This window comes from Cenococcum geophilum (assembly GCF_001692895.1).
Source record: "Cenococcum geophilum 1.58 unplaced genomic scaffold K441scaffold_9, whole genome shotgun sequence".
NCBI lineage: Eukaryota > Fungi > Ascomycota > Dothideomycetes > Gloniales > Gloniaceae > Cenococcum > Cenococcum geophilum.
The window spans coordinates 2,894,721-2,921,685 of NW_027137567.1; the positions used below are offsets into that span (position 1 = coordinate 2,894,721).

Below are 26,965 nucleotides of genomic sequence, written 5' to 3' on the forward strand. Positions count from 1 at the left end.
GAGATATGGGATGAGGAGGCCCTAGACGCCCTATTTAATAAGATAGTCCGATACTTAGTTATAAATAGCTATATCTCCGCTATTACTGAGCTTTATATATAGTAGTTGGAAGGCAAGACCATGCAGCCGCTATGGGGGGCGAAGCTCTCAGTAGTACTGGACAGTGTCCGCTACGATAAGGACCGGATTTAACGCGTTAACTTTATTAATTAAGGCCTATTTATAATTACTAGCGGCTACAACGTTAAAGGGCTTAAAAAGGCGATTACTTAGTGCTAAGAGACGGGCTCTAAGATACTAGGTTTAGTTAAGTCTTACCTTTAAACTATAGCTAAGCATTTATTAGGTTTATATATACCCTACCTAGTCTATATAGCTACCGTTTTCTAACCCGTTCCTTAGGCTATACTACCGTTACCTATAGTAAAAGTAGATGAGACGTTTAGCTTACTAATTTTATCCTTATTAAACTAGAGAATGAAGGGCCTAAACTAGACGAGTTAGCGCCGTATATAATTATGTTAATAATATAAGGGAAGCAGAATCAGCACGGTAAGGTTAAGTATATAGGCTGTATGTAGAACGCTAACCCTATCCTCTGCCCCCTCTCTATAGTAGCCTTCTACTTCTTTAACCATTAGGGTAAAGACGGCGTTAAGAGCTTCCCATCCTTTCGGCAGCTAAAGGACTACTATAACCTATACGTCTTTTTTGGTAGTATTAAAGTACCGTAACGGCCGTTAAGCTATTATACGCAGTTTAAATGGAATAAAAAGATATTCTAGGGGGTAGGAATTTACTTAAAGGAGAAGACCTATAGCGCCTATAAGTAGAGCGTCTGGCATACCAAGCTTAGCGGCGTTAAGGAGACCTAAATTAGATAGGCCGGATGCTAGAATACGGACGCGATAACGGGAGCCTACCTTAGCTATCTACCCTATGCGTTTATATAGTTAATTGCCAGCTTTCTAAAGGAAGAAAAGGGCTACTTTCTTCCCCGCGTATAGGAGGTGCTAGAGGAGGCCCTTTATTTAAAGATATGGCCCGAGACTAATATTTAGCTAAAACGTATAGAGGCCTACTACCTAGGTAGGGCCGATAATAAGGTCGTATAGCTTAACCTTATAGGCTTAGGATTTCTACGCCTCTTCTATGCGCTTAGGGTAATCCTATTATAGGACTTAGTAATCCTATATAAGCAGTTCCCGCTCTACCCCCTATAAAAGGACCCCCTCTTTAGCTGTAAGGAGTACCGGAGGTTCGCTATATAGGTAGAAAGCTTGCTAGCTGACGTAGTTACGCCAGATAAGCTAATAATGTGGAAATACTAGCCTGCCTATAAGGCTGTAGCTAAGCTAAGATATAAGGCCGCGATCTCTAAGATAAAGGGGGTTTAATTACGCGTATAGACGATTTTAGAACGCCTTGGCGAAATGGAAAGGTTATTAGTATTATTCGCACCTATATAGATTTAGTAAGGGAAGACGGGTATTTAAATAGGGCCTACGGAGTCCGTACGTCCACCTTTAGGTAAGCCTACGCCGTTTACTATAACGTCTATTATATCCGCGCCGCCTATTTAGCCGTCTATAATATCCGTACTGCCTACTTAGCTGCTATTTATAATATCCACACCGTCCGCTTAGCTGTCTATAATATCCGCACCGTCTATTTAGCCGTCTATAATATCCGCACTGCTCGCTTAGCCGTCTATAATATCTATACCGCCCACTTAGCCGTTTACTATATCCGTATCGCCCTTACTAGCGCAGGCATAAGCTAATACTTAACTATCTTTCTTATTTATTCTTAACCTGTAGGCGCCGCTAAGGAAATATAAAATGCTTTAAGGCGGTAATTTGGTCTTTTAGCTCTAGACTAAGTAGACTTTAGGGCTAGCGGGTGGGCCGTTAATTAAAGCTCTTAATCGCTACTAGGGGGCACGCTAGCGGGTTAACGGCGAGGCTATATTTTATAGCCGTTGCCGTAGGATAATTAAGGATATAAGACGGTGTGTAGAAAACGGTATGGTAAGAGACAAAAAATAGGCTATTAACCAGCTGGAACAGCTATAAGGTTAATATTCTTTAGATTAGCTTTATAAGAATATCTAAATAGTTATTTTATTATAGTGACTAAGACGCCTTAATATATAACTGTACTATAGTGACTAAGACGCCTCTATATATAATTACACTGCAGTAACTAAGACGCCTTAATACACGACTATACTATAGTAACTAAGACGTCTTAATATAGGACTGTATTAGTAACCGAGACGTCTTAATATAGGACTGCACTATAGTGACTAAGACGCCTTAATATATGACTGGACTATAGTAACCGAAACGTCTTAATATAGGACTGTACTATATTAACCGAGACGCCTTAATATAGGACTATACTATAGTAACCGAAATGTCTTAATATAGGACTATACTATAGTAATTAAGACGCCTTAATATAGGAATAGAGCCCGTTTAGGTGTTATAAATTTAGAGCAATATTACGCAACCGTCTAGAAGTACCAATCTAATATAAATTATGTACCTTTTCGCCCAAAATCGCGTGCGAAAGTACTTGGGGGCGGTTACTGCGCGACCTTATGTGGGGTTTAGGCGCGTTATTAGTAGGGGTGGCCCTAACCTTATATTAACCCAGGTTATAACTACGCTAAATTAGCCCCCCCGATATATGATAGGTATTAGAGGTTAGGGTTAGGCTTGGCATAACCTTAGGTTATATATAACCCCCTAAGGTCCGCGATATATTGTCTAAATATTACCCCCCCCTTTTAGTAGTAGCCCCTACTTTTTAAACGCGTTTTTAAGGCTTAGGTTAGTACTAGGTTAGTATAGAGGACCTTATCGCGCGCCTTTAACCTTATCGTCGCCTTAACAATCTATTTTTTAACCCTCTTCCTATTCTCGTGCCCGCGCTAGCTCCTAGCTTACGTAGGGCTTTTAGTTTTATATAGAATGGCCTACTATAATTCTAATTCTATAATATAGAGCTCTCTTCTTCTCCTTCTCTATTAATATTTACGCGTTTAGTGGCTTTATTTACCTATACCCGCGTTATACTTACGCGTCTTCCCCCTAACCTCTTACGAAGATAGAGTTTTTTAAGAATCTTTTTACCCTACGGTTTACTTTGTAGTTAAAAGAAGCCCCCCTAGCCTCCTTTTCCCCCTCCTCCTATAGCCTTTAGAACGAATTTAAGGCCCAGATGTTACGGCTATACGATATTTATAAGGCCTAGCGCTTAAAAAATACTATAAGGGCGTATGAGCCAAAGTAGAAAGAGTGGGAAGACTAGTATATAAGACTAAAAGGTAATATGGACGGCGCCTGGGTAATAGAAGATAAGCTTTGCCTATTTTTAGAGTAGTAAGTTATTAACTAAGAATTACGGGCTGCTAGCTATTAAAAACGGAAGTTAAAACGGAAAGAGATATAGAAAGATGGTAAGTGGGCGAAGAAGAGGCAGAAGACGGTTAAGCGGGTAGGGCAGCTATGGGGGAAGGTAGCCGTAGGGGTAGCCGTAGGGGTAGCCGTAGGGGCAGCTATAGGTATAGGGGAGGAAGCTATAAAGGAGGAAGGGGAGATATAGGACGAGGAGGCCCTAGACGCCCTATTTAACGAGATAGTTTAATACTTAGTTGTAAATAGCTACGTCTTTGCTATTACCAAGCTTTATATATGGTAGTTAGAAGGTAAGACCACACAGCTATTATAGGGGGTAAAGCTCTTAGTAGTACTAGATAGTGTCCGCCGCGATAAGGACCGGATTTAACACGTTAACTTTATTAATTAAGGCCTATTTATAATTACTAGCGGCTATAACGTTAAAGGGCTTAAAAAGGCGATTACTTAGTACTAGGAGATAGGCTCTAAGATACTAGGTTTAGTTAAGTCTTACCTTTAAACTATAGCTAAGCATTTATTAGGTTTGTATATACCCTACCTAGTCTATATAGCTACCGTTTTTTAACCCGTTCCTTAGGCTATACTACCGTTACCTATAGTAAAAGTAAATAAGATATTTAGCTTATTAACCTTATCCTTATTAAACTAGAGAATAAAAGGCCTAAACTAGATAAGTTAGCGCTGTATATAATTATATTAATAATATAAGGGAAGCAGAATTAGTACGGTAAGGTTAAGTATATAGGCTATATATAGAATGCTGACCCTATCCTTTACCCCCTCTCTATAGTAGCCTTTTACTTCTTTAACTGCTAGGGTAAAGACGGCGCTAAGAGCTTCCTATTCTTTTAGCAGCCGGAGGACTACTATAACCTATACGTCTTCCCTAGCAGTATTAAAGTACCGTAATAGCCGTTAAGCTATTATACGCAGTTTAAATAGAATAAAAAGATGTTTTAGGGGGTAGGAATTTACTTAAAGGAGAAGACCTATAGCGCCTGTAAGCAGAGCGTCTGGTATACTAAGCTTAGCGGCGTTAAGGAGACCTAAATTAGATAGGCCGGACGCTGGAATACGGACGCGATAATAGGAGCCTACCTTAGCTATCTACCCTATATGTTTATGCGGTCGATTACCAGCTTTCTAAAGAAAGGAAAGGGCTACTTTCTCCCCTATATACGGGAGGTACCAAAGGAGGCCCTCTATTTAAAGATATGGCCTAAGACTAATATCTAGCTAAAATATATGGAGGCCTACTACCTAGGTAGGGCCGATAATAAGGTTATATAGCTTAACCTTACGGGCTTAAGATTTCTACGCCTTCTCTACGCGCTTAGGGTAATCCTATTATAGGACTTAGTAATCCTATATAAGCAGTTCCCGCTCTACCCCCTATAAAAGGACCCCCTCTTCGGCTGTAAGGAGTACTAGAGGTTTGCTATATAGGTAGAAAGCTTGCTAGCTAATGTAGTTACGCTAAATAAGCTAATAATGCGGAAATACTGGCCCGCCTATAAGGCTGTAGCTAAGCTAAGATATAAAGCCGCGATTTCTGAGATAAAGGGGATTTAATTACGCGTATAGACGATTTTAGAACGCCTTGGCGAAATGGAAAGGTTATTAGCATTATTTGCACCTATATAGATCTAGTAAGGGAAGACAGGTATCTAAATAGGGCCTATAGAGTCCATACATCTACCTTTAGGCGAGCCTGCGCTGTTTACTATAACGTCTACTATATCCGCGCTGCCTGCTTAGCTGTTTATAATATCCGTACTGCCTACTTAGCCGCCGTCTATAATATCCGCACTGTCTATTTAGCCGTCTATAATATCCACACTATCTACTTAGCCGTCTATAATATCCGCACCACCTACTTAGCCGTTTACTATATCTGTATTGCCCCTACTGGCGTAGGCACAAGCTAATACTTAACTATCTCTCCTATTTATTCTTAACCTATAGGCGCCGCTAAGGAAATATAAAATACTTTAAGGTGGTAATTCGGTCTTTTAGCTCTAGACTAAGTAAACTTTAGGGCTAGCGGGTAGGCCGTTAATTAAAGCTCTTAATTACTACTGGGGGGTACGCTAGCGAGTTAACGGCGAGGCTATATTCTATAGCCGTCGCTATAAAATAATTAAGGATATAAGATGGTGTGTAAAAGACGGTATAGTAAGAGATAAGAGATAGGCTATTAACCAGCTGGAACAGCTATAAGGTTAGCGTTCTTTAGATTGGCTTTATAAGAATATCTAAATAGTTATTTTATTATAGTGACTAAGACGCCTTAATATATAACTGTACTACGGTGACTAAGATACCTTTACTCGTGGCACCTACTAGTAAGCAGCGCTTACTAGTGGTCCTGGGCTTAATGCAACAACCGAGCTCAATGCAACTTTTATATTTGTATNGCGTCTNATACAAAATCNACCTTTTTCNAAGTTGAATAACTTAACAATACTANATAGAANTTATATAAGAATTTAAAGGCTTATATATAATCCTTTAAAAATTAATAATATAACTTATTTAAAGCTGATATTTATTGTATTTATTGTATTTCTATACTTTTTATTATTATATTTTATTTAAGGCCAGTAAATACTAAAACTTCTATAAAATAGAAAATTAATATTAAAATTAAGTTTCTTTATACTTATTTAGGTATAAAAAAAAGAAGTATATATATTTAATAATTTATTATAGCGTTGTTGTTAAGTTATTTAACTTGGAAAAAGGTTGATTTTATATGAGACGCCATACAAATATAAAAGTTGTATTGAGCTCGGTTGTTACATTGAGCCCAGGACCACTAGTAAGCGCTACTTACTAGTGGGTGCCACGAGTATATATAATTATACTATAGTGACCGAGACGCCTTAATATATAACTGCACTGTAGTAACTAAGACATCTTAATATAGGACTGTACTAGTGACCGAGACGTTTTAATATAGGACTGCACTGTAGTGACTAAGACGCCTTAATATATAACTGNACTATAGTGACCGAAACGTCTTAATATAGGACTGCACTATATTAACCAAGACGCCTTAATATAGGACTATACTATAGTGACCGAGATGTCTTAATATAGGACTATACTATAGTAACTAAGACGCCTTAATGTAGGAATAGAGCCCGTTTAGGTGTTGTAAATTTAAAGCAATATTACGCGACCGTCTAGAAGTACTAATCTAACATAAATTATATACCTTTTTGCCTAAAATCGCGTGCGAAAGTACTTAGGGGTGGTTACTACGCGACCTTATATGGGGTTTGGGCGCGTTATTAGTAGGGATAGCCCTAACCTTATATTAACCCGGGTCGTAACCGCGCTAAATTAGCCCCCCTAATATGTGATAGGTATTAGAGGTTAGGGTTAGGCTTAGTATAACCTTAGGTTATATATAACCCCCTAAGGTCCGCGATATATTATCCAAATATTACCCCCCCCTTTTAGTAGTGGCCCCTACTTTTTAGACGCGTTTTTAAGGCCTAGGTTAGTACTAGGTTAGTATAGAGGACTTTATCGCGCGCCTTTGACCTTATTGTCGCCTCAATAATCTATTTTTTAACCCTCTTTTTGTTTTTGTGCCCGCGCTAGCTCCTAGCTTATATAGGGCTTCTAGTTTTATATAGAACGGCCTGCTATAATTCTAATTCTATAATATAGAGCTCTCTTCTTCTCCTCCTTTATTGATATTTACGCGTTTAGTGGCTTTATTTACCTATACCCGCGCCGCGCTTACGCGTCTTCCCCCTAACCTCTTACGAAGATAGAGTCTTTTAAGAATCTTCTTACCCTACGGTCTACTTTGTAGTTAAAGGAAGCCCCCCTAGCCTTCTTTTCCCCCTTCTTTTATAGCCTTTAGAACGAATTTAAGGCCTAGACGTTACGGCTATATAATATTTATAAGGCCTAGCGCTTAAAGAATACTATAAGGGCGTACGAGCTAAAGTAGAAAGAGTGGGAAGACTAATATATAAGATTAAAAGGTAATATAGACGGCGCCTAGGTAATAGAAGATAAGCTTTACCTATTTTTAGAGTAGTAAGTTATTAACTAAGAATTATAGGCTGCTGGCTATTAAAAACGGAAGTTAAAACGGAAAGAGATGTGGAAAGATGGCGAGTAGGTGAAGAAGAGGTAGAAGACGGTTAAGCGGATAGGGTAGCTAAGGGGGAAGGTAGCCGTAGGGGTAGCTATAGGGGTAGCTGTAGGGGTAGCTGTAGGTATAGGGGAGGAAGCTATAAAGGAGGAAGGGGAGATATAGGACGAGGAGGTCCTAGACGCCCTATTTAACGAGATAGTCTAATACTTAGTTATAAATAGCTACGTCTTCGCTATTACTGAGCTTTATATATAGTAGTTAGAAGGCAAGACTACGCAGCCACTATAGGGGGCAAAGCTCTTAGTAGTACTGGATAGTGTCTACCGCGATAAGGACCGGATTTAACGCGTTAACTTTATTAATTAAGGCCTATTTATAATTNNTNGCGGNTANAANNTTAAAGGGCTTAAAAAGGNNATTACTTAGTNCTAGNAGANNGGCTCTAAGATACTAGGTTTAGTTAAGTCTTACCTTTAAACTATAGCTAAGTATTTATTAGGTTTATATATACCCTACCTAGTCTATATAGCTGCCGTTTTCTAACCCGTTCCTTAGGCTATACTACTATTACCCGTGGTAAAAGTAGATAAGACGTTTAGCTTGCTAACCTTATCCTTATTAAACTAGAGAATAAAGGGCCTAAACTAGACGAGTTAGCGCCGTATATAATTATGTTAATAATATAAGGGAAGTAGAATTAGTACGGTAAGGTTAAGTATATAGGCTGTATATAGAACGCTAACCCTATCCTCTACCCCCTCTCTATAGTAGCCTTCTACTTCTTTAACTACTAGGGTAAAGACGGCGCTAAGAGCTTTTTATCCTTTTAGCAGCTAGAGGACTACTATAACCTATATGTCTTCCCTAGCAGTATTAAAGTACCGTAATAGCCGTTAAGCTATTATACGCAGTTTAAATGGAATAAAAAGATGTTCTAGGGGGTAGGAATTTACTTAAAGGAGAAGACCTATAGCGCCTGTAAGCAGAGCGTCCGGTATACTAAGCTTAGTGGCGTTAAGGAGACCTAAATTAGATGGGCCGGACGCTGGAATACGGACGCGATAATAGGAGCCTACCTTAGCTATCTACCCTATGCGTTTATATGGTTGATTGTTGGCTTCCTAAAGGAAGAAAAGGGCTATTTTTTTCCCCGCGCACGGAAGGTGCCGGAGGAGGCCCTTTGTTTAAAGATATGGCCCGAGACTAACGTCTAGCTAAAACGCATGGAGGCCTACTACCTAGGTAGGGCTGATAATGAGGTTGTACGGCTTGACCTTGCGGGCTTAGGATTTCTACGCCTCCTTTGTGTGCTTAGGGTAATCCTATATAAGCAGTTCCCGCTCTACCCCCTATAGAAGGACCCCCTCTTTAGCTGCGAGAAGTACTAGAGGTTCGCTACGCGGGTAGAAAGCTCGCTAGCTGATATAGTTACGCCGGATAAGCTAATAATGCGGAAATACTAGCCTGCCTATAAGGCCGTAGCTAAGCTAAGATATAAGGCCGCGATCTCTAAGATAAAGGGGGTTTAATTACACGTATAGACGATCTTAGAACGCCTTGGCGAAATGGAAAGGTTATTAGCATTATTCGCACCTATATAGATCTAGTAAGGGAAGACGGGTATCTGGATAGGGCCTACGGAGTTTATACGTCTACCTTTGGGCAAGCCCGCGCTGTCTACTATAACGTCTACTATATCCGCGCCGCCTGCTTAGCCGTCTATAATATCCGTACTGCCTGCTTAGCCGCCGTCTATAATATCCGCACCGTCCGCTCAGCCGTCTATAATATCCGCACCATCCGCTTAGCCGTCTATAATATCCGCACCGCCCGCTTAGCTGTCTATAATATTTACACCACCTACTTAGCCGTCTACTATATCTGTATTGCCCCTACTAGCGCAGGCACAAGCTAATACTTAACTATCTCTCCCATTTATTCTTAACCTATAGGCGCTACTAAGGAAATATAAAATGCTTTAAGGTGGTAATTTGGTCTTCCAGCTTTAGACTAAGTGGACTTTAGGGCTAGTGGGTGGGCCGTCGATTGAAGCTCTTGATTGCTGCTGGGGGGTACGTTGGTGGGTTGACGGCGAGGCTATGTTCTACAGCCGTCGCCGTAGGATAATTAAGGATGTAAGACGGCGCGTAGAAGACGGTACGGTAAGAGATAAAAGATAGGCTATCGACTAGCTGGAACAGCTACGAGGTCGGCGTTCTTTGGATTGGCTTTGTAAGAATATTTAAATAGTTATTTTACTGCAGTAACTAAGACGCCTTAATATATAACTGTACTACGGTGACTGAGACGCCTCTATATACGATTGCACTGCAGTAACCGAGACGCCTTAATGCACGACTGCACTGCAGTAACCAAGACGTCTCGATGTAGGACTGTACTAGTGACCGAGACGTCTCGATATAGGACTGCACTGCAGTGACCGAGACGCCTCAATGTATGACTGGACTACAGTGACCGAAACGTCTCAATATAGGACTGCACTGCATTGACCGAGACGCCTCGATGTAGGACTATACTACAGTGACCGAGATGTCTTAATATAGGACTATACTACAGCAACTGAGACGCCTTAATGTAGGAATAGAGCCCGTTTAGGTGTTGTAAATTCAGAGCAACATTACGCGACCGTCCAGAAGTACCNATCTAACACAAATTATGTACCTTTTCGCCCAAAATCGCGTGCGAAANTACTCGGGGGCGGTCGCTGCGCGACCTCGTGCGGGGTTCGGGCGCGTTATCAGCAGGGGNGGCCCTAACCTCGTATTAACCCGGGTCGTAACCGCGCCAAATCAGCCCCCCCGATATGTGATAGATGTCCACGGCTTGGCTGCAGGCTCGGCCGTGGACATCCGCGAATGTTGACGGGGGTTGTATGTGTCACGTGCGGCTCAGCGACTGAGCGGGCGCTCAGCCGAGCCGTGAATACCACCTCAGGTCGGCGCTAGAATGCAGTTCATTATCCCTCGACGGAAGCTAGCTATCGCTACCATTGTTCTTAGTCTCATTCTCCTCTCCATCCTACTTTTAAGTCCTAACGCTTCCCATAAAACACCAGGCCCGAAAATGGGTGTCACTCACATCGTTCTCTTCCAATTCAAATCGTCTGCCAATCCTGAGGCTATCAATGATGTATGTGTCCACTCGCAATTTCTGGTAATCTAAATCTGACGAAGCTTCAATCGTCAAAGATCTCTCGACGTATGCTTGCATTGAAGGACGATTGCATTCACCCAACCTCTAAGAAGCCGTATATCAAATCTGCATCCGGCGGTACAGATAACTCGCCCGAAGGAATCCAGGTATGCTTAGTCTTTCCAAAAATGGTTCTCCTGTGGAAATACCCCTCGAAAATCTTCCGATATATGCTAATTGCATTATGTAGAATGGCATCACGCACGCATTTATCGTAGAATTTGAAAGCGCCGAAGACAGAGATTACTACATCAATGATGACCCCGCTCATGATGAATTCAAGAAACTCGCTGGCAAGGTCCTTGAAAAGGCGCAAGTCATAGACTTTACTGATGGGGTATTCGGGTTGTAATAGACTGGACTATCTACCGGTGGGCTAGATAGCATTACTAAACTCGGGTGAATTGACTTCGCTGTGTATGTGAGCGCGCCATTCTTTCCACTATATTCCACTGTGCCATTAATGATGAATCTGTAGCACTCGCGCCGCGATGGGTTGACCAAATGTCATCGCTAACCTGTAAATCACTTAGTAGCTCTTGACATTCGAAAGATTGATTGCGAAGTCGCACTTTCAATAGAAAACATCCGGGGCGACATGGCGGATATGGTGAGAGGCTATAAAGAGAGGATGCTTCAAGATCTATTAGAGGTCCACGTAATGCAATCCTTCACGATGGTATTAGTATTGTATATGTTGATGTGTTGTTAACTCCAGGCCAATGAAAATGGTTAGTGGCAAAGGGAGCGCATACGATAGAACATGCTTAAGCAAGGATAAAGGTAATGAAGGAAGGCTCCTTAGGAAAGGAGCTCAAAGGTTGCGAAATCCGATACGAAGAGGTACACAATATGCGAACGGTCGAGGTAGATTGCGCTCTAGAAAAGACCAAAGCAATAGTAGTTGAGGAAGTTAAGGCTGTGGAAGCATTAAAATTAGTCCTAGAGAGCGTATACAGTCTAAATAGGTTAATCTGGCCGATCTAGGTTCTACTTCCTCTATGGCCATTTAATTAAGTTTTATCGCGAAAGAATAGTGCTGGAGGGCTTAGGCTCTTCTAATGGCTTTCTAGCGAAGGAGATGTCATTGTATGCGGAGGTCAATACCGAGAATGTGCTAAGGTCTGTGGCAAAGGTAGCTTATCTGGGTGCTGGGAAGGTCGGGTGAAAGTTGGGAAAAGGATGCTGTAATGGCTATTACGGTAATAAGCTTAAGCGAAGGTCAACTTTATCAAAGATATAAGAGAAAATATTAGCATTAAGAAAGGAAATAGGAGAGATCAACTCTTGAGGGTATATAAACGATAATGAACGATATAACATAGATCTGTTAAGGTGTAAACGAACCAAACACATGCGCAGCGAGGAGCGAGCAGGAGCAATCGCCCCGTAATCTATTAGCTTCTGGTATTCAACAGGCGGATACCTTGGTGTAGCGAACCAAAAAGATTAGTGGCTCCTATTAGGGCCGATAGTCCTAGATCCGGAGAACGCAACGCTTTGGGCTCTGGCAGATCGGTTGAGAACTCGTCAATATTGGCCCACTCTCTATCATATTCGGAGGAACGGTCTTCGCAGAGGTTGGGCTCCGTCATTTTAGGCTTCGCCTTGGGCTTAACCGTGGAATATTTCGCCTTAGGCTTGAGTAATGGAGGAATGTAAGGAATATATTTCATAGAAGGAAATGAAGGGGCCACTAAAGAGTGCTAAAAGAGGAGACCATTTCAATAGGGGTTCTACTAATCCCTCCAGTCGTAAGGATAGAGCTAATCTAGAGGCTGAGATGCGTAGCTACATCTGGTTCCCGCTTGAATTCATCATTACAGCCAGGGGCAGTTGGTACATCGAGATCAAACGAAACTTTCTATGTTCCAAGGCTGAAATAATCGTTGAAGCTCTAGACGCTGAGGGGCCTGTGGATGGCCCTGGGTACGGAAGTAATAGTGACGGCGCGTCAACATCATTGGACTCAGGTGCCCAAACTTCATTCACGAAAACGGTCGCGTAATCCGGGCCTCGCTTACGGTTTTTGCGCCATGCCCGAACCAGCAATTTTGCTTAACGTCTACCATAAAAGCTTGTCCCCCGCCGTCTTTGTCCTCACTCTTCTCACCTTTTTCTCTCTGCTCTCTTCCCCTCCCTCCCTCGCCTCCTGCCCGCACTATCCGCTCCCGTTGGGTCTTATTCATCCCAAGTGAGGCATTTTCTTCTTCTAAACCCAGCCGCTACTCCGTTACTCTGCCTTACCTTGTCCCTGACTCTCTTTTAGTTACTCTATCATCTACGTTGTCTCGTTTCTGTGCAATCTGTGCCATCTAGCTCTCACGCGCCCTGAGCGTCGCTAGAGAACCCGCTTCTAGGCTCGCACTCCTTAAGCAATTTGCTGGCCACGGGCATAATATGCCCCTCTCTTTCTCTCTATCCCGCCCCATCCCAAACATGCCCCTCCCTCACTCTTACGTAAGTTGTAACTACTCTTGAAGGGAAGATGCATTATACCCATTGCGCGGCCAATGTTAGCTTGGCTGATTGAGCAACAAGCTCTCCCCTTTTCTCTTCAGATTGCGGCTGTAACGCACTACCTCATGTATATCTTGGTCCTCATGGCGTTGTCTCAGCCCTAACAATCCCGCATTGCACCCTGATCTTTCGATCAAATATCCTCAGCACCGTTATACGTATCCCGCTTGGACTGGACTACCCAATGATGACGCGGCTGGTCACTCACATAAGGCATTAGTTTTATCCTCATGACCTCAAGATGCTCCGCCTTGCATGACGTGTCCGGCATGGTTGCAAAGCTGCAGGGCAACCAGCAGGGAGTTAGTGTTTGGAAGCTGGCGGCTGACAGCTCGGCGTCAGCGTTGGGGGTGGGCTGTGAGACATGAAGGAGCCCTTCTCGCCCCTTATCCTGACTGGAATAAGACAGCCCCGGCGACATTTAGGCTTTTATGTGTTGTCCAGCATAGCCTAGTCGTATATGGGACGGAAGGAGGATGCCCGATGATCAAAGGATTGGGTGGCAATCGGCGGTTCCGTTCGAACTAATGAATCCTCTTGTTCAGCTGAAGGATGCAGACGGACCATAACACGAACAGGAAAGCTTGGATACGGAGAATCGTCAAGAGAATGTCTTACAACATTTTACTAGCCAATCACTGGAAAGTCATGCATGCTCTTGTTACAATAAACCCTCCACAGCGCCTGTGAATACGTTATACGATGGCTGAGCTCCTGAAATGGTTCATCTCGGAGACGCCAAGGGTAATGGACTATTCGACGCCGCCCTCGCTGCCCTTAATTCAGGCAGCTCTCTTTGCACTAAAATGCGGCTAAAATTCGGGTTCCTCACGATTCTGCCTCGGGAAGCGGCGTCGGCAGCGGTACATAAAGTAACACTCTTCAGCTTGGAGAGGTAACTGAGTAGCACTGACTTGGTACTACAGCCTAAACTAGTTCATTACTGCCTACACTGCCTGTTTTCAGCCTGCTTGACACTCATCTGCCTAGTCACTCCTTGGATGGCTTGCTTGTGATGTTAGCTTCGGCTTTTTCTTTCCATTTCATGCTTCTGGGTTTCCTCTAACCTGCGCGGTTAGATTGATGATGACGACGATGGAATCTCTTACCCGGGTTGTGGAAAATCACCATTTGGAAAAAGTCTTATAGATATGATATTCCCTCAGACCCACAACTATCCTAAACTTCCTAGATACTATCACAAGATAGAATAGTGTTACAAAAACCCTGGCCCTACCCTAACACCAGCGCTTGAAAATGCTAGACCTTAAAAAGAGAACCGGCTAGTAGCCTGACACAATCATGCCTAGTCTTCTGAATCCCCTCCATACATGGTAGAAACGCACGAGAGGCCCGGGAGATAAGTCCAAAGGCTCCCATGGATACTAAAGTATACAGGAAAGTGTATAGATTTTTTGGGGGGGTGAGAATAATGATAGATGCAAGCCACGGGTAGAATTACCTCGTCCCAAACGCCTTCTCATGCAAGAAAAGATCTTTAGACCAGGGCGGTAGTTTTTTGTCACGCTCGTAGAGGAGACCGCAGTTGTTGCAGAGCGTCTGCTCGAGTCATCAGCCAAATTCACCACAGAGGAAAAAAGGACGGAATCTAGGATGGACGGAAAACTCACCCTCGCGCCATGCGGTCCGTCCCTAACAGCCCAGACAGCAGAACCCCACACCGCACAGTGCGAGCAGCGCCAATTCTGGCGTTCCCTGAGAAAAGTTGCGTTAGTGTCCGAAATTCTGAGAATGCTGGAAAGATGCTAGCAGCTACTCACCATTCCTGCAATCCACCACCCATACCCCCATACCCAGTCCCCGTCGCTGTATCCGGCGTATCCCTACCAACCGGACTCAAGCTCCTAAACCGCCTCTTCTTCTTACTCCTCTCACCCCGTCCCATAGGCTGATCCTGCTGCTCCGGATTCGCGAAATAGTCGCTCTGCGGCATACCGCCCGCCATATTAGCAGTGCTGGAAAACCTCGCCGTCTCGCGGCGCAGCCGGCGGATCTGACGCTCGCGGTCGCCCTCGCGCTTTTCGATCTCCTCCTTCGACAGCATCTCGACCTTGGGCTCCCACTCGTCGCCTAGGTGCTCGTGGTCGTAGCGCCACCCGCCCTCGGCGCCCTCGGCCGCGTCGTTGTCAATCTCACCGTACCCGCCCACCAGCCCGCCGTTCTCGCACGCCTCTTTCTTGAGCCGGAGCACTGCTTCGTAGATGGCGTGCGTCATTGCGGGTACCCACTCGCCGGCAAGGCCAAGGTCGGCGCAGGTCTGTTTGGCGAAGATCTCGGCGAAGCCTGGCGGGTGCAGGAGCGACCATTCGAATTTGTCGCTGTAGAGCCGGTTTAGGAGGTTGATGTTGAGGTTGATGATGCAGCGGTAGGTGTCGTCTGGGTTGTGGAGGTCACCAGAGGGGAGAGGTTTCGCGGTTGCGGAGATGCCATTGGGGATTGTCGCCGGGGTTTGGGAGCCATCCACCTCTTTCGCACCATTCTGGAGATGGGAAGACACGCCGTTTGCAGTTGGTGCCGGGGTCGACGACTCGTCGCGTGAGGGGGCGGGCTGGATCGCCTTTACGGCATTTCCGTCGACTGCTGTTGTGGTTGTGGAGTGAAATAGTGGATGCAATGCTACTCCCGCATACTCCTCCAATTGTGTTCGAATCTGGTTCGCGATTGTCATGACTATAGCGGGCTTTCGATCGTTGGGGAAGTCAAGTTCATCCACAAAAACCTTTGCAAACTGATCTGGAGTCATAAGAGCCTCATGTAGGTTCCATAAAAAGGCATCTTTTAACCGGAATGCTGGTGTCATGTCGGGTTGTTTGTATGCTGGTAGGGTTTCGTCGATCCCAAAGTCCCGCGCATTGTTAGGTGTAGGTAAGGGAGCTTCCGGCCTGAAAGGCTGGATGTCTAGGTCTATACGGATAGGTATGAGTGTGAGAGGTAGCGCGGATTGGATTTGAAGTTGTTTTTCAGTCCTGTTTGCAGACATTCGTTAGTTTTTCCACCATTCATTCGTGATAACTGCTCCTGTAGTAAGGCTGTGTTCTGAAAATGTACCCACATTGCTCGTTTTGGCTTTCCCATCCATTCTCTCCATATCCCCTGTACTTCAACTGGGCCTGTAAGCTCTTTTCCAAGCTGCGCGGTTTGTCCAGTCTTGTCTACGTTCGATTCATCTCTTCTCAGACTACGAAGACCAGTGGGCCGCCTTGGGCCTTCACTATCATCAAAATCTTCATCGTCAAAACCATCTTCCGCGTAGTTGATAGCGGTGGTTCCTCGCTTTGTCGTTCGCGCTGGTGGTAGTGTGTTCGTAGCCGGTATAATGGGGGATAGTAAAGAATTGCCATACGTTCGTATCCGTGGCGCGTAACTAGATATGAATGCTTGTGGGGGATTCGTCTTTACGGTGGTGATTAAGGACATGGTAGCAGGAGCGCCTGGAAGCGGCTGCTAAGGCTGGAAGCTGGAGAGCGTTTTGGACCAATTCTTGACGCGTCGCACCCCTTGAATTCGGTAAAAACAGGCAATGGTGAGCCCAAGAAAAAGCGCAGCGTGGCGACCACTTTGAAGCGTTGAGACTCAGGCAGTCTCTATGCTGGCCGACACGGTGCTCTTCGTGAAGCGTGCGGCGCGTTCGGGTTGGTATATTCTCTTGGAGTTTCGCTCGCTTTCAGTAGGCCTGGCTTGCGATCTGGTCGAAACGGATTAGCGTCGGGAGCTGAGTCATCATCTCAGCCTTGCCGATATCAACACCACCTGAGCATCACGAACCTCAAGCATTCGCTCTCACCACCCTCATCTTAACACAATTTCACTAAAGAAATTAACGATGATTTACCCCAATAAGCGAAAAATTAACCTGACAAACACGAGGCGCTATTTGGATACACCCGCAATCATGGAGCATCCGAGAAATTTACTCTTCGTGCTCTACCAGGAAAATACTTCCCGAGTTGTACATTTCTCAAGCCATGTTCAGTTGCTTCTTCACATGCTACCCGCGGTACTTGTCTTTTTATGTCTTTGTGTTGTGATGGTAGTGATGAATGACATCAGTCATGTTCACACGCTCTTTCTCAAGTCATTCCTTATTTCTTAGCTTTGTGCAACACCACTAAAAGAGTCGTTGTGCAAGCATTCACCACCAAGGTATTCCTACGTACGGTCTATCTGCCCGAAATTGAAGCATACATAGAGCCTGATATTAGCCATACCATGTCTTTGTCATGATACAACTGAGCCTAAAGCCAGAATGTCATTGTTCCCCCACAGCACAACGCCATCTTCTCCCTATTTAGTCACACGCCATTTTTGATACCCGCGAGACTAGCGATGTGAATGGCGTGCTTCGACTTCCGTACTCTTATTTCTCCTGTGGTCGAGTACTCTCTTTGTTCAACAGTAACCATAGGATTCTGAATAAAACCTTTTATTGGGGCCTTGTGCACGTGAAATTGTTGAGAAGCTTCTTTGTCATACATTACCAAAAGACCAACTCCTCCCTCTCATCCCACTCCCCATCCGGCCCATTCAGCCGCTGTAAGCAAGCAATCTTCGCTTCCCTCCGCGTCTCATCCAGCGTCATGCCAACGCTATGGATGCGAACCCATTCTGGGATATCTTGAGACGTCTTGAAGACCCTCTGAGGCGTAGCACAGTCGAAGAGCTCGCCCTCTTCAATCTCAATAACCCGCTTAGCGATTTCCGCCTGGATCTCCCCAATCCAAACGCCCTCCTGCTGACAGGTGCGGAGTAGAGCGACAGCTTGGCGCCGGATGCGGCCGTCGCGGCATTTGATGGCCGTCCAATAGAGGGGCAGGATGATCCCGGTTTCGAGAGAGAAGGTCGCGGGAGGAGATTTCTCCTGCTGCTGTTGCTTATGTGGCTTGGGTTCTGCGCTCGACGTGTTATGTAGTATCTTGGCTAAGCTGACGATCTGCGCAAACATGGGGTTGAAAGCGTCGTAGGCCAGTTCTTCGGCGTGGAGCGTGCAAGCGAGTGTTGTAGTTGACACATCGTGATGAATCTGCAGGAGATTAATCTGCTTTTCTTCTTGCGCGACATGATGAAGGGGGGTCTGATAGTGAGACAGGAAGCCGTCGAAGGCGCATTGCCATTTGGATAGTTGGGAGAGGAGAGTATGTTGCTCGCTAACCACGCCGATAGGAACGTCACCTACCGACCTGTACCGGAAGTGGTCGCCTGTAGAGCGGGTGAATTTGTGCATTCGGTTCATGATGCTGTTAAGGCAGTTGGAAGCGTCGAGTACGCTTAAAAACACGGGTGACGGGTAATCTGACTCCGATATTTCAGGGTAATCAAGGTAGAGGTTTGGAGAACGGAGGCCCATATATAGAGACGCTTCGAGATCTAGTCGAGCAAATATTGGAAGCAGTTCCTGTTCTACATCATTCTCAGAGGCCGCCGATGACGCTTGAGTAGGAGGTCTGCCCTGTAAGCCAATTGCGGAGCGAGTTTCGTTCAAAATTTTGACACATCCCTCCAGGTGGTAGAGAGCAGCGATGTTATTTCCTCGCAGGACTTCGAAGGGTATAAAAAGTAAACCGCATATTAGGGCAATAGCGTGGCCTTGTTGTCCCTTCTCGGACAACTGTTTAAGGTGTCGGACGGCCTTGCCATACTGCTGAGCGCCATACGCGCACTCCTTTGATGAATGGGCCATCTCCCATTGAGTTAGCATCGACCTGTATTTGAACTCTTTGTGCGAGCTAGCTAGGGCTATCACAGCATGACGAACAGCGGGAGAAGAATAAGCGGCCTGGAGAACCAACTTGCCCCAAATCCCACTGTCAAAGAATCTGGAGAATTCAAAACTCGATTGGGAGCGGAAGAAGTCAAAATAGCGACGCCCTTGGTCATCTTCAAATCCATCTAATACTAGGATAGATGACGGAGGGGCAACAACGACCCACTCCCGGCTGTCTTCGTAGCCATCACAGGTACGACTTGTGCTTAGGCATTTTTGGCATGCCGGCTTCTGCTCATCACATTTTACTCGGCGGATTCTGTCCCATGTCAGAGGTTCGAATTTGGTATGTTCAGACAGCTTATCAAAGTAGACCTACTTGCAGGTATGGCAGCCTGTTTTCGACTTCTTATGGCTCGCTCGAGTTTTTTTCGCTCTCGTCATCCCTTACGGATAGCTACAATTCTCATCGCATTCTTTATATTTAAGGGCTCCACTAGAGCATTATAAATATAAAAAGACCCTAAATTTTATCTTGCTGCCTTGTACTCGATATCATCGCTTGGCCAAGGGATGAGGGGTGCTTACGCGGCATCGGCACCCTCGAAACTTCACTTTCAGAGGGGAAATTTCTATGAAGGCACATCAAACGGAGTAATTATTATGGTGAATAATGTTCTTGTTGCAATAAATGGAATCGCGGCCTTAGAAAGTTGGAGAAGTCGTAGCTGACGAAGGAGCAGGACGTTTCAAGCTTTGACTTTCCGCTCCAAATGATTTAATGCATTCAGGGGTCCTCCCGAGCCTCTGCAGAGTCTGCACAGACCCTTGGCCCTCGATGCACGCTATGAATTACTAGTTGCATGGCCTTCACAATGGCATTGAGCCAAACACTAAAGTAAGAAATACTTGACAGCATTCATATGTTCTAAATCTTCCCAAAATATGCGTATTAATTTAAATATTGAAATGAATGTCTCCAGATTAAGCCAACAATCTAGTTATCTTCCCTCTGCGGTATAATCAACCGTGAACTAGCTCCCCTGATGTTCTTCGCTATTCACGGATGTTGTCTTGTACCTCTGGCTCGCTTCAATTTAAAATCCGCATCATGCCACTCCCTCCTGAATGCAATACCTGGATGGGCAAATGTCAAAAGCAAGCAGGCGAAAGCCATCATGCCTCCTTCAAGAACCATATAATCAACCTCATTATTCCAAATATCTCCGTGGAAACCCCTGCTCAGCTCTGCAATACGAAAGATGGATCGGATCAGAATAGCAATTGTGGCAGCAAAAAGCGCTAAGACAAAGTCAGTACAATGAACATGTCGCATCAGAATTGCCACCGGGGAAGCAGACCATATAAGCAGATCCGAAACCGGAGAGCTGAACGCAGCTGTACAAATCGTACGTCCAATTCGTCCCGGCGCTTGAAGCAAGTCATTGCAAAGCCCGCACAGAGTGCCAGAAACAGGACGAGGCTTGCGACTTGAAAGCCGAGGCCGGCTAGCATGATGTCGATACCCACATGCTCAAAGCTAAAGTTGGTTGCGATTTCGACTATAGCGCCTCCTCCAGCTTGGAGAACTAACGAAACGAAGTCACTTAGAATGAATATTAGCATTTGTGGGAAATGTAGCTCTCGGGAGAGAGAATTTTACCAAATAATAAAGGTGATGGTGTAGAACCGGGGCCGGAACCTTGATAGGTGTTCGCCATATACGACGATGATCCGGGCGAGGCAGAGGTAGATCGATGCTGTGATAAATACAGGAGCAATGGTAATACATATCAGGTACCTGGATGGGTTAGCTATCGAAAGAGTTGTGAAGATCCAGCTCAAATTTGCATATATTCTACTTTATGTTCCTACACTGATGGCGTGGCATAGGCTAAATGAAAATGTGACTAACATAGGGGATAAACTCACATCATAAAAGGGTTGCTCAGAAAAGGATTGAAGTGCATTTGGACTCTGCCTAGATACCCAATAATTTCCAGGGCCAAGCCGCAGAACATCCCAACGAGATATCCCCAGGTGCGGTAGTAAATGCCAGCAACCAGCTGCAGTGCCATAAATAGGCTGAAAAGGCCGAGGAATAATGCATTGCCAGCCAATGTAGGGTCATACAATAGCTGGGCCTGCTCTATGGAGCAGGTGCTAAGTGTGCAATCATCGGTAGGTATATTTGTGTTTATCGGCACGCGTGATGTAGTGGTAGACATGGCTAAGGCTTAAAATGATGGAAATGGAACTTTTGATGAAGGGGACATGAGGGCAAAGATGAATGGGAAAAGGAGATCATTGACATCTTAAGTACGGAAGAGTGACGCGTCCAGTCGTATTCAAGTACCATTCACGGATTCATAGAGCAGCCTAGAAGTTCGAACTCGCGAAAAACCATGCGCCAAAATTGGAATAAGAAGCATAGCTACGTAGTTGATGAAGGAAAAACGGGCCACCAGGGAGACGGGAGGGGTTTTAGAAAGTACCGTTCTGGAAATTGAATACGGAAGAACCAATCAACGCCTCAGGCTGAGTTAGATAAGAGGCTCAGAGTGGAATACTAATGCCTAAAAGTCCCGTGGTATCGTCCTCGATCGTCTTAGGGTTACGTGTCGATGAGGAGAGTGGATGTGGAAACGATATGAAGGGAAAAATCCACTAGGACGAATCGGGCCTGGAATACGCACCAGCCAATCAGGCAAAAGAGTACCCAAATACCATATCAGCTCTCCATCGTTAAAAGCATTAGTTGCAACGCTTCCATAAGCTAACCATGAAGCAATTGTAAGTAGTTAACCAATAAAAAGGAAGGGAAATGTTAGGGGTAACAACGGGCTCGACAAGAGATCCTGTAGATAGTACGAGTATTCCATATCTTATTTTATGGTCCTGAAGACACTTAGAGGGAGGTAGAAACCCAAGAATTTTAAACCAGCGAAGACTACAGCGCGACATTTGATTTGTAGTGAAATCGACGTGTCGTAAGAGAAAGTGTTCTCAGGTAGAAGGCTCGGCTAGATAAGAACGGCTGTAGTCACTCGCAGTGTTGTCACCAGTATTGGTGTGCTCTGATTTTCGCACTGAAGCAACAGACGAAATAATGTCAAAACAAAAATGGTCTAGAGTTTTTTCGAAAAGAGCAGGAGGTACTCGTGGTACCCACTAGTAAGCAGCGCTTACTAGTGGTCCCGGGCTCAATGCAACAACCGAGCTCAATGCAACTTTTATATTTGTATGGCGTCTCATACAAAATTAACCTTTTTCCAAGTTGAATAACTCAACAACAACGCTATAATAAATTATTAAATATATATACTTCTTTTTTTTATACCTAAATAAGTATAAAGAAACTTAATTTTAATATTAATTTTCTATTTTATAGAAGTTTTAGTATTTACTGGCCTTAAATAAAATATAATAATAAAAAGTATAGAAATACAATAAATATAATAAATATCAGCTTTAAATAAGTTATGTTATTGATTTTTAAAGGATTATATATAAGCCTTTAAATTCTTATATAATTTCTATGTAGTATTGTTAAGTTATTCAACTTGGAAAAAGGTTGATTTTGTATGAGACGCCATACAAATATAAAAGTTGCATTGAGCTCGGTTGTTGCATTGAGCCCGGGACCACTAGTAAGCGCTGCTTACTAGTGGGTGCCACGAGTAAGGCACAAATGAATTTCACACCTGTTGACAAGCTCTGAACCGCACGGCCGTTTATGACGTGGCCTAGAAGAAACATGCTGAAGCCACATGAGCTCTTGGACTACCACTCGTTCCCCTGGAAACATGGCTTGATCAGGGATCGTCGATTGCGCAAAGCCTGAGGTGCCGGTGGCGTCCCACAACCGTTTACACCCTCAACCCAAAGGTAGTGTAGGTGGGTCCGCGGATAGGCCACCCTGCTACCAAGCAGACTTGCGGGCGACAGCCCCCGACAGGCCTGTCCGACAGATAGGCTGTCGGGCCGACAGTGTCGCCGACAGTCCGACAGCAACACGACAGCTTTTCTAAAAATAGGTATTACCCAAAGATTCCTCATTAAGATATCAACAAGCTATAAGGGAATGCTCAGAATCTCTTGATCCGCCCAGTCCTTTGCGCATTCAGTCGCTTTAAGTATTTTTGTACTTATTGTCGTACGATCCTATGGAATTCAACGTCGAGAGCCTAAGAATACCCTCTCTGGCTTATCGCTTATTCTAGGAATTAAGAGAACCTTAATTGCAAGTAGTGAGAGCCGCGGAAATCTAGTATGTTGAGCTAATTGACTCTACCAATTAATAGCCCTTGTACGAGGCTCTAGCATAACTGGATTCTCGCTAATATAACTCTTAAACTCATCCTCGCTCTGTGGACGAGTAGCCTTTAAAATTCGCTCACGAATAGCCCTTTAAAAGGTAGAGAGCTCTTTATTAGGGATCTCCGGCCTATTCCTTTGGGTATCGTACGATAGAGCAGGACCTATAGATAGTGTTTTCTCGCGAAATCTCTCCTAGAGCTTTCGTACGATATAGAGCTGCTTCTCCCCAGCAGTAGTTAACTTTAAATGGTCGTTCTTATCCTTTAAGAAAGCCGTACGGCTTTCAGGATTAAAAATCCTAGCAGCTAGATAGTATAGAGATTTTGTGAGCTTCTTTATATATTTTTTAAGCTTTTCCTTAGCTCGTACGAGGCAAGGTAGTATAAAGTTATTCTTACTTAAAGAAGCTAATTCCTAATACAAAAGAATTAGTAGTAGAAATATAATAAGGAGTCGTACAACTAACCTATGCCTTTTAAATAATGTCCTAAAGAGTATTAATTAATTCTAGAACTCTTTCTAGTGTTGTACGATCTCCCTAAAGAAAAAGAGTTGCGTTATAGAAAGCTTAAAGGAAGTCATAAGTTGTACAAAGCTAAATCCAATCATCTGTTATAAGAACGTCCTCTCTTAGAATATCCTTCTTATAGTGCTCCACGTAGAGTTAAAGTCTAGCCTTTATTTTATCCTCTAGAGCTACAGACAATATATTAAACCAGCTATTCCATCTTATACAATTATTAAGAGAAATAATCTTTCTAGCTTTACCCTTAAACTATATTATACAATTCGCTAAAGAACGGATATAGATAACGTTATTATAAAGCTTTCCTATTGGCCCTATAATATCTCAAATATTTTTACGCCTATCGTCCAACTTGCCTTTTATAGATAAGGGTTCTTTATTAGCTATTTTTTTTATCTTTACTTTCGCCTTTACTAGCGTCTTTGCTTATTATATAACTTCTTTCTCTAGTTCTACGGCCTTCTTTCTCTTCTTTTCTCTCCCCCTAACTGGCTTAGGCGTCTTTCCTTATCGTACAGCGTCTTCTTTGCTCTCTGTAACGGCGCTATCGTACGTTACCTACCAAATTCTGCCATATTCTGCCGACCTACAATTGGCCCGCCTAAAGCTAGCGCCTTGGCGGCTCACCCTATATATTTGTTTACATCAGTCCTAGCGACCCCTTTTCCTTCTCTTTAGCTTAGTATCTTGGTAATACAGCATTCGTTTAAGCTTCGGTTTAGAGGCATTTGTTTAAGCCGTGATATTATACTAAGCTCTCCCTACCTTACCTGGGAAGGCCTTAATAATATCCCACCCTAAAGAAACTTCGTCTGCAATAATGCATTGACGCGCTATACTTAGACACCAAAACAACTCTACATTGCCTAGAAAGGCCTAGATAATATCCCACTTTATAAGCCAAATAGGACTGGACCTATACCCCTAGAATTGAAACTAAAGCATATAATACTAATAAACCTTAGGAAGCTAACGATGGTACCTAAAGCAAGCTTATCTAAAAGAGCTGCCTTTACCCGAAAGGAACCTGAGATCTAATTAGGATTAGAAATTGAAGATAATGATAATATCATAAACATACGCGAGTAGATTCGCGCCCTTGCAGCTAGCTAGGAAGCCGATTATCTTAAAGCAAGAAATATACAAGAGACCCTATAAAAGTGTCACGGAACCCCACCGCAGGGGCCTCTATAGGAGAGCCCCGTGCTCTTGCGTATACCTCACGTATAGCTTATGTCAGCTACGCGTAGGTATATCACCTCCTTACGCCCTCGACCCTTACGATCGATCGCGTAATGTCTTGTAGACTCCTCGAATATATACGTCTTGTAGCCACTGCCCCGTCCCATAACATTACGTTGCGCCTTTTTACTACTAATACCTAGCCTACGACTAATTCTACGTCTTTATAATACTACAGGCGCTACCAGAAGTAGCGTGCCTATAAGTTACCTCACTTTATACTTTTAAGGAACCTATAATAGTAAGACGATATTCCTTACTAGCTACTATATTAAACCCAAAGAACAATCTAATACCTATACTTAACCTACGACGCCAATTAATCCTAGGAGAATTTAATTTATTAGCCCTAGCTTTAACCCCTAAGGAGATGGACACTAATAATGTCTTATCTTTTATTAACTATATAACTACGGATAAGTAAGCGGAAGGGCTACTACCTATTAAAATCAAAATATAAGACGCCGAGATATTTATAAAAATAGTAGCACGAGAACCTAATAAATATTACCGCCTTCTATAGAACTACTACCTAAAGCTTATATAAGCCGAGATGCGTACTATTTAAGATCGCGATATTATCTAAGACCTACAAGCTCGTAAGGCGCTCGCTGATAACACGCGTTAAGAAACTAAAGATAACCTCCGTGTGTTTAAACGTGACGTTTAATAGTTAAAGAAGGCTAAGATCGCACTTATTGCTACAGTCACTAAAAGAAAAGGTATAATTAAATACCTATAATCTTAGCTTAATAAGTATATTCGTAATAACGCTAAATACCTCTTTACTGCATATAACGCCACTTAAGTCTCTACGCCCCCAGCAACTTTACCTACTTAACACTTAACGGAGGGTTAGTGCTAAGCAGCCTTACCTAATAGGAACCTCTACTAAAGCGATAATAAAAGCTATAATGACTGAACCTAAGCTACTACTGTAGGGTTTAATGTACATTACCCTAATCCCCTAGTTTTTTAGGGAAACTATAAAGAATATAGCTACTAGAAGATGTAAATCCGCGAGAAACTAACTTAGAGCGCCTGCCTTTTTCCTATAGAAGATACTAAGATTGGCTATATTATCGGGCGAATAAAGGGTATACTATTTAATAGACTCTTCGCCTAATAGGAGACCAATGGCCCTTAGAAGTGGTAGTCCTACTAAGAAGTCCTTAACGATCTTAACCTAATATACCGTAACTATAACCTACTAGCCACCAACCAAGCTAAACTACGTGCCCTAAAGATAAGCCCTACTAAATTATTTAACAAGTTCTATATTAAATTTTAGGAATACACCAGAGCCCTTACCCGAGATAATACTAAAGACTAAGAAGATCTCCTTAAAAAAGTCACTTATTGCCTTAGTTACGCAGCCGCCAGCTATAACTATAATAATGTTTATAATATGGTAGCAGCTATATAGAAGATTAAATAATAACTAAATTAGATTGCTACTGTAAACCTCTACCTAAAGACTTCCCTATAGAAGCCCTCCGGACCTACTAAACCACTAACGCCTATTACCCTAAGTAATACTACTGGTCCTAATATTGACCTTTCTATATTAACCTTTTTATAGAAGCTACTAGATAGAGAACGCGAGCTACTTTAGAAGCTAAAGCGTTACTATAGATATTATTAAGAAGGCTATTATAGCTATAGCCTAAACTACTTAATAGCTAGGTTTAGTAGCTGCCGCCTAATACCTAACCTAGTACCTTGAATACTAAATACGTTGCTATATGCCACTACCATATAAGACGAAGACGTAGTAATAGTGGTAGAGTTAGATACGGAAATGGAAAACGCTAAGTCCTAGCCCTAAGTTGTAGGTTAGGACGCCCTAATAATAAGGGGATCTATATATTGGC

At 43.6% G+C, this 26,965-nt stretch overlaps 5 protein-coding genes across 5 annotated transcripts; 2 read left to right on the plus strand and 3 right to left on the minus strand.

Moving 5' to 3' along the window:
- Positions 1 to 10,632: 10,632 nt before the first annotated feature.
- On the plus strand, positions 10,633 to 11,113 carry K441DRAFT_685414 (uncharacterized protein; the record flags this gene model as incomplete). The annotated part of the gene is made up of 3 exons (XM_067651881.1): positions 10,633 to 10,698; positions 10,758 to 10,868; positions 10,952 to 11,113. The coding sequence occupies 3 exons, from the start codon at positions 10,633 to 10,635 to the stop codon at positions 11,111 to 11,113; spliced, it is 339 nt and encodes a 112-aa protein (XP_067507266.1).
- A 3,310-nt stretch (positions 11,114 to 14,423) lies between these two features.
- On the minus strand, positions 14,424 to 16,932 carry K441DRAFT_631005 (SNF5-domain-containing protein). The gene is made up of 4 exons (XM_067646294.1): positions 16,355 to 16,932; positions 15,063 to 16,268; positions 14,913 to 14,997; positions 14,424 to 14,841 (listed from the first exon to the last, which is right to left on the minus strand). The coding sequence occupies exons 1-4, from the start codon at positions 16,717 to 16,719 to the stop codon at positions 14,740 to 14,742; spliced, it is 1,758 nt and encodes a 585-aa protein (XP_067507267.1). The 5' UTR covers positions 16,720 to 16,932; the 3' UTR covers positions 14,424 to 14,739.
- Positions 16,933 to 17,072: 140 nt separating this feature from the next.
- K441DRAFT_370695 (uncharacterized protein) lies at positions 17,073 to 17,585 on the plus strand. The gene has a single exon (XM_067641443.1). The coding sequence runs from the start codon at positions 17,126 to 17,128 to the stop codon at positions 17,393 to 17,395; it is 270 nt and encodes an 89-aa protein (XP_067507268.1). The 5' UTR covers positions 17,073 to 17,125; the 3' UTR covers positions 17,396 to 17,585.
- Positions 17,391 to 19,727, minus strand: K441DRAFT_694301 (uncharacterized protein). The gene is made up of 2 exons (XM_067652715.1): positions 19,383 to 19,727; positions 17,391 to 19,322 (listed from the first exon to the last, which is right to left on the minus strand). The coding sequence occupies exons 1-2, from the start codon at positions 19,445 to 19,447 to the stop codon at positions 17,777 to 17,779; spliced, it is 1,611 nt and encodes a 536-aa protein (XP_067507269.1). The 5' UTR covers positions 19,448 to 19,727; the 3' UTR covers positions 17,391 to 17,776.
- Positions 19,728 to 19,937: 210 nt separating this feature from the next.
- Positions 19,938 to 21,231, minus strand: K441DRAFT_703924 (putative RTA1 domain protein; the record flags this gene model as incomplete). The annotated part of the gene is made up of 4 exons (XM_067653502.1): positions 19,938 to 20,305; positions 20,365 to 20,609; positions 20,667 to 20,804; positions 20,936 to 21,231. The coding sequence occupies 4 exons, from the start codon at positions 21,229 to 21,231 to the stop codon at positions 20,064 to 20,066; spliced, it is 921 nt and encodes a 306-aa protein (XP_067507270.1). The 3' UTR covers positions 19,938 to 20,063.
- Positions 21,232 to 26,965: the final 5,734 nt, after the last annotated feature.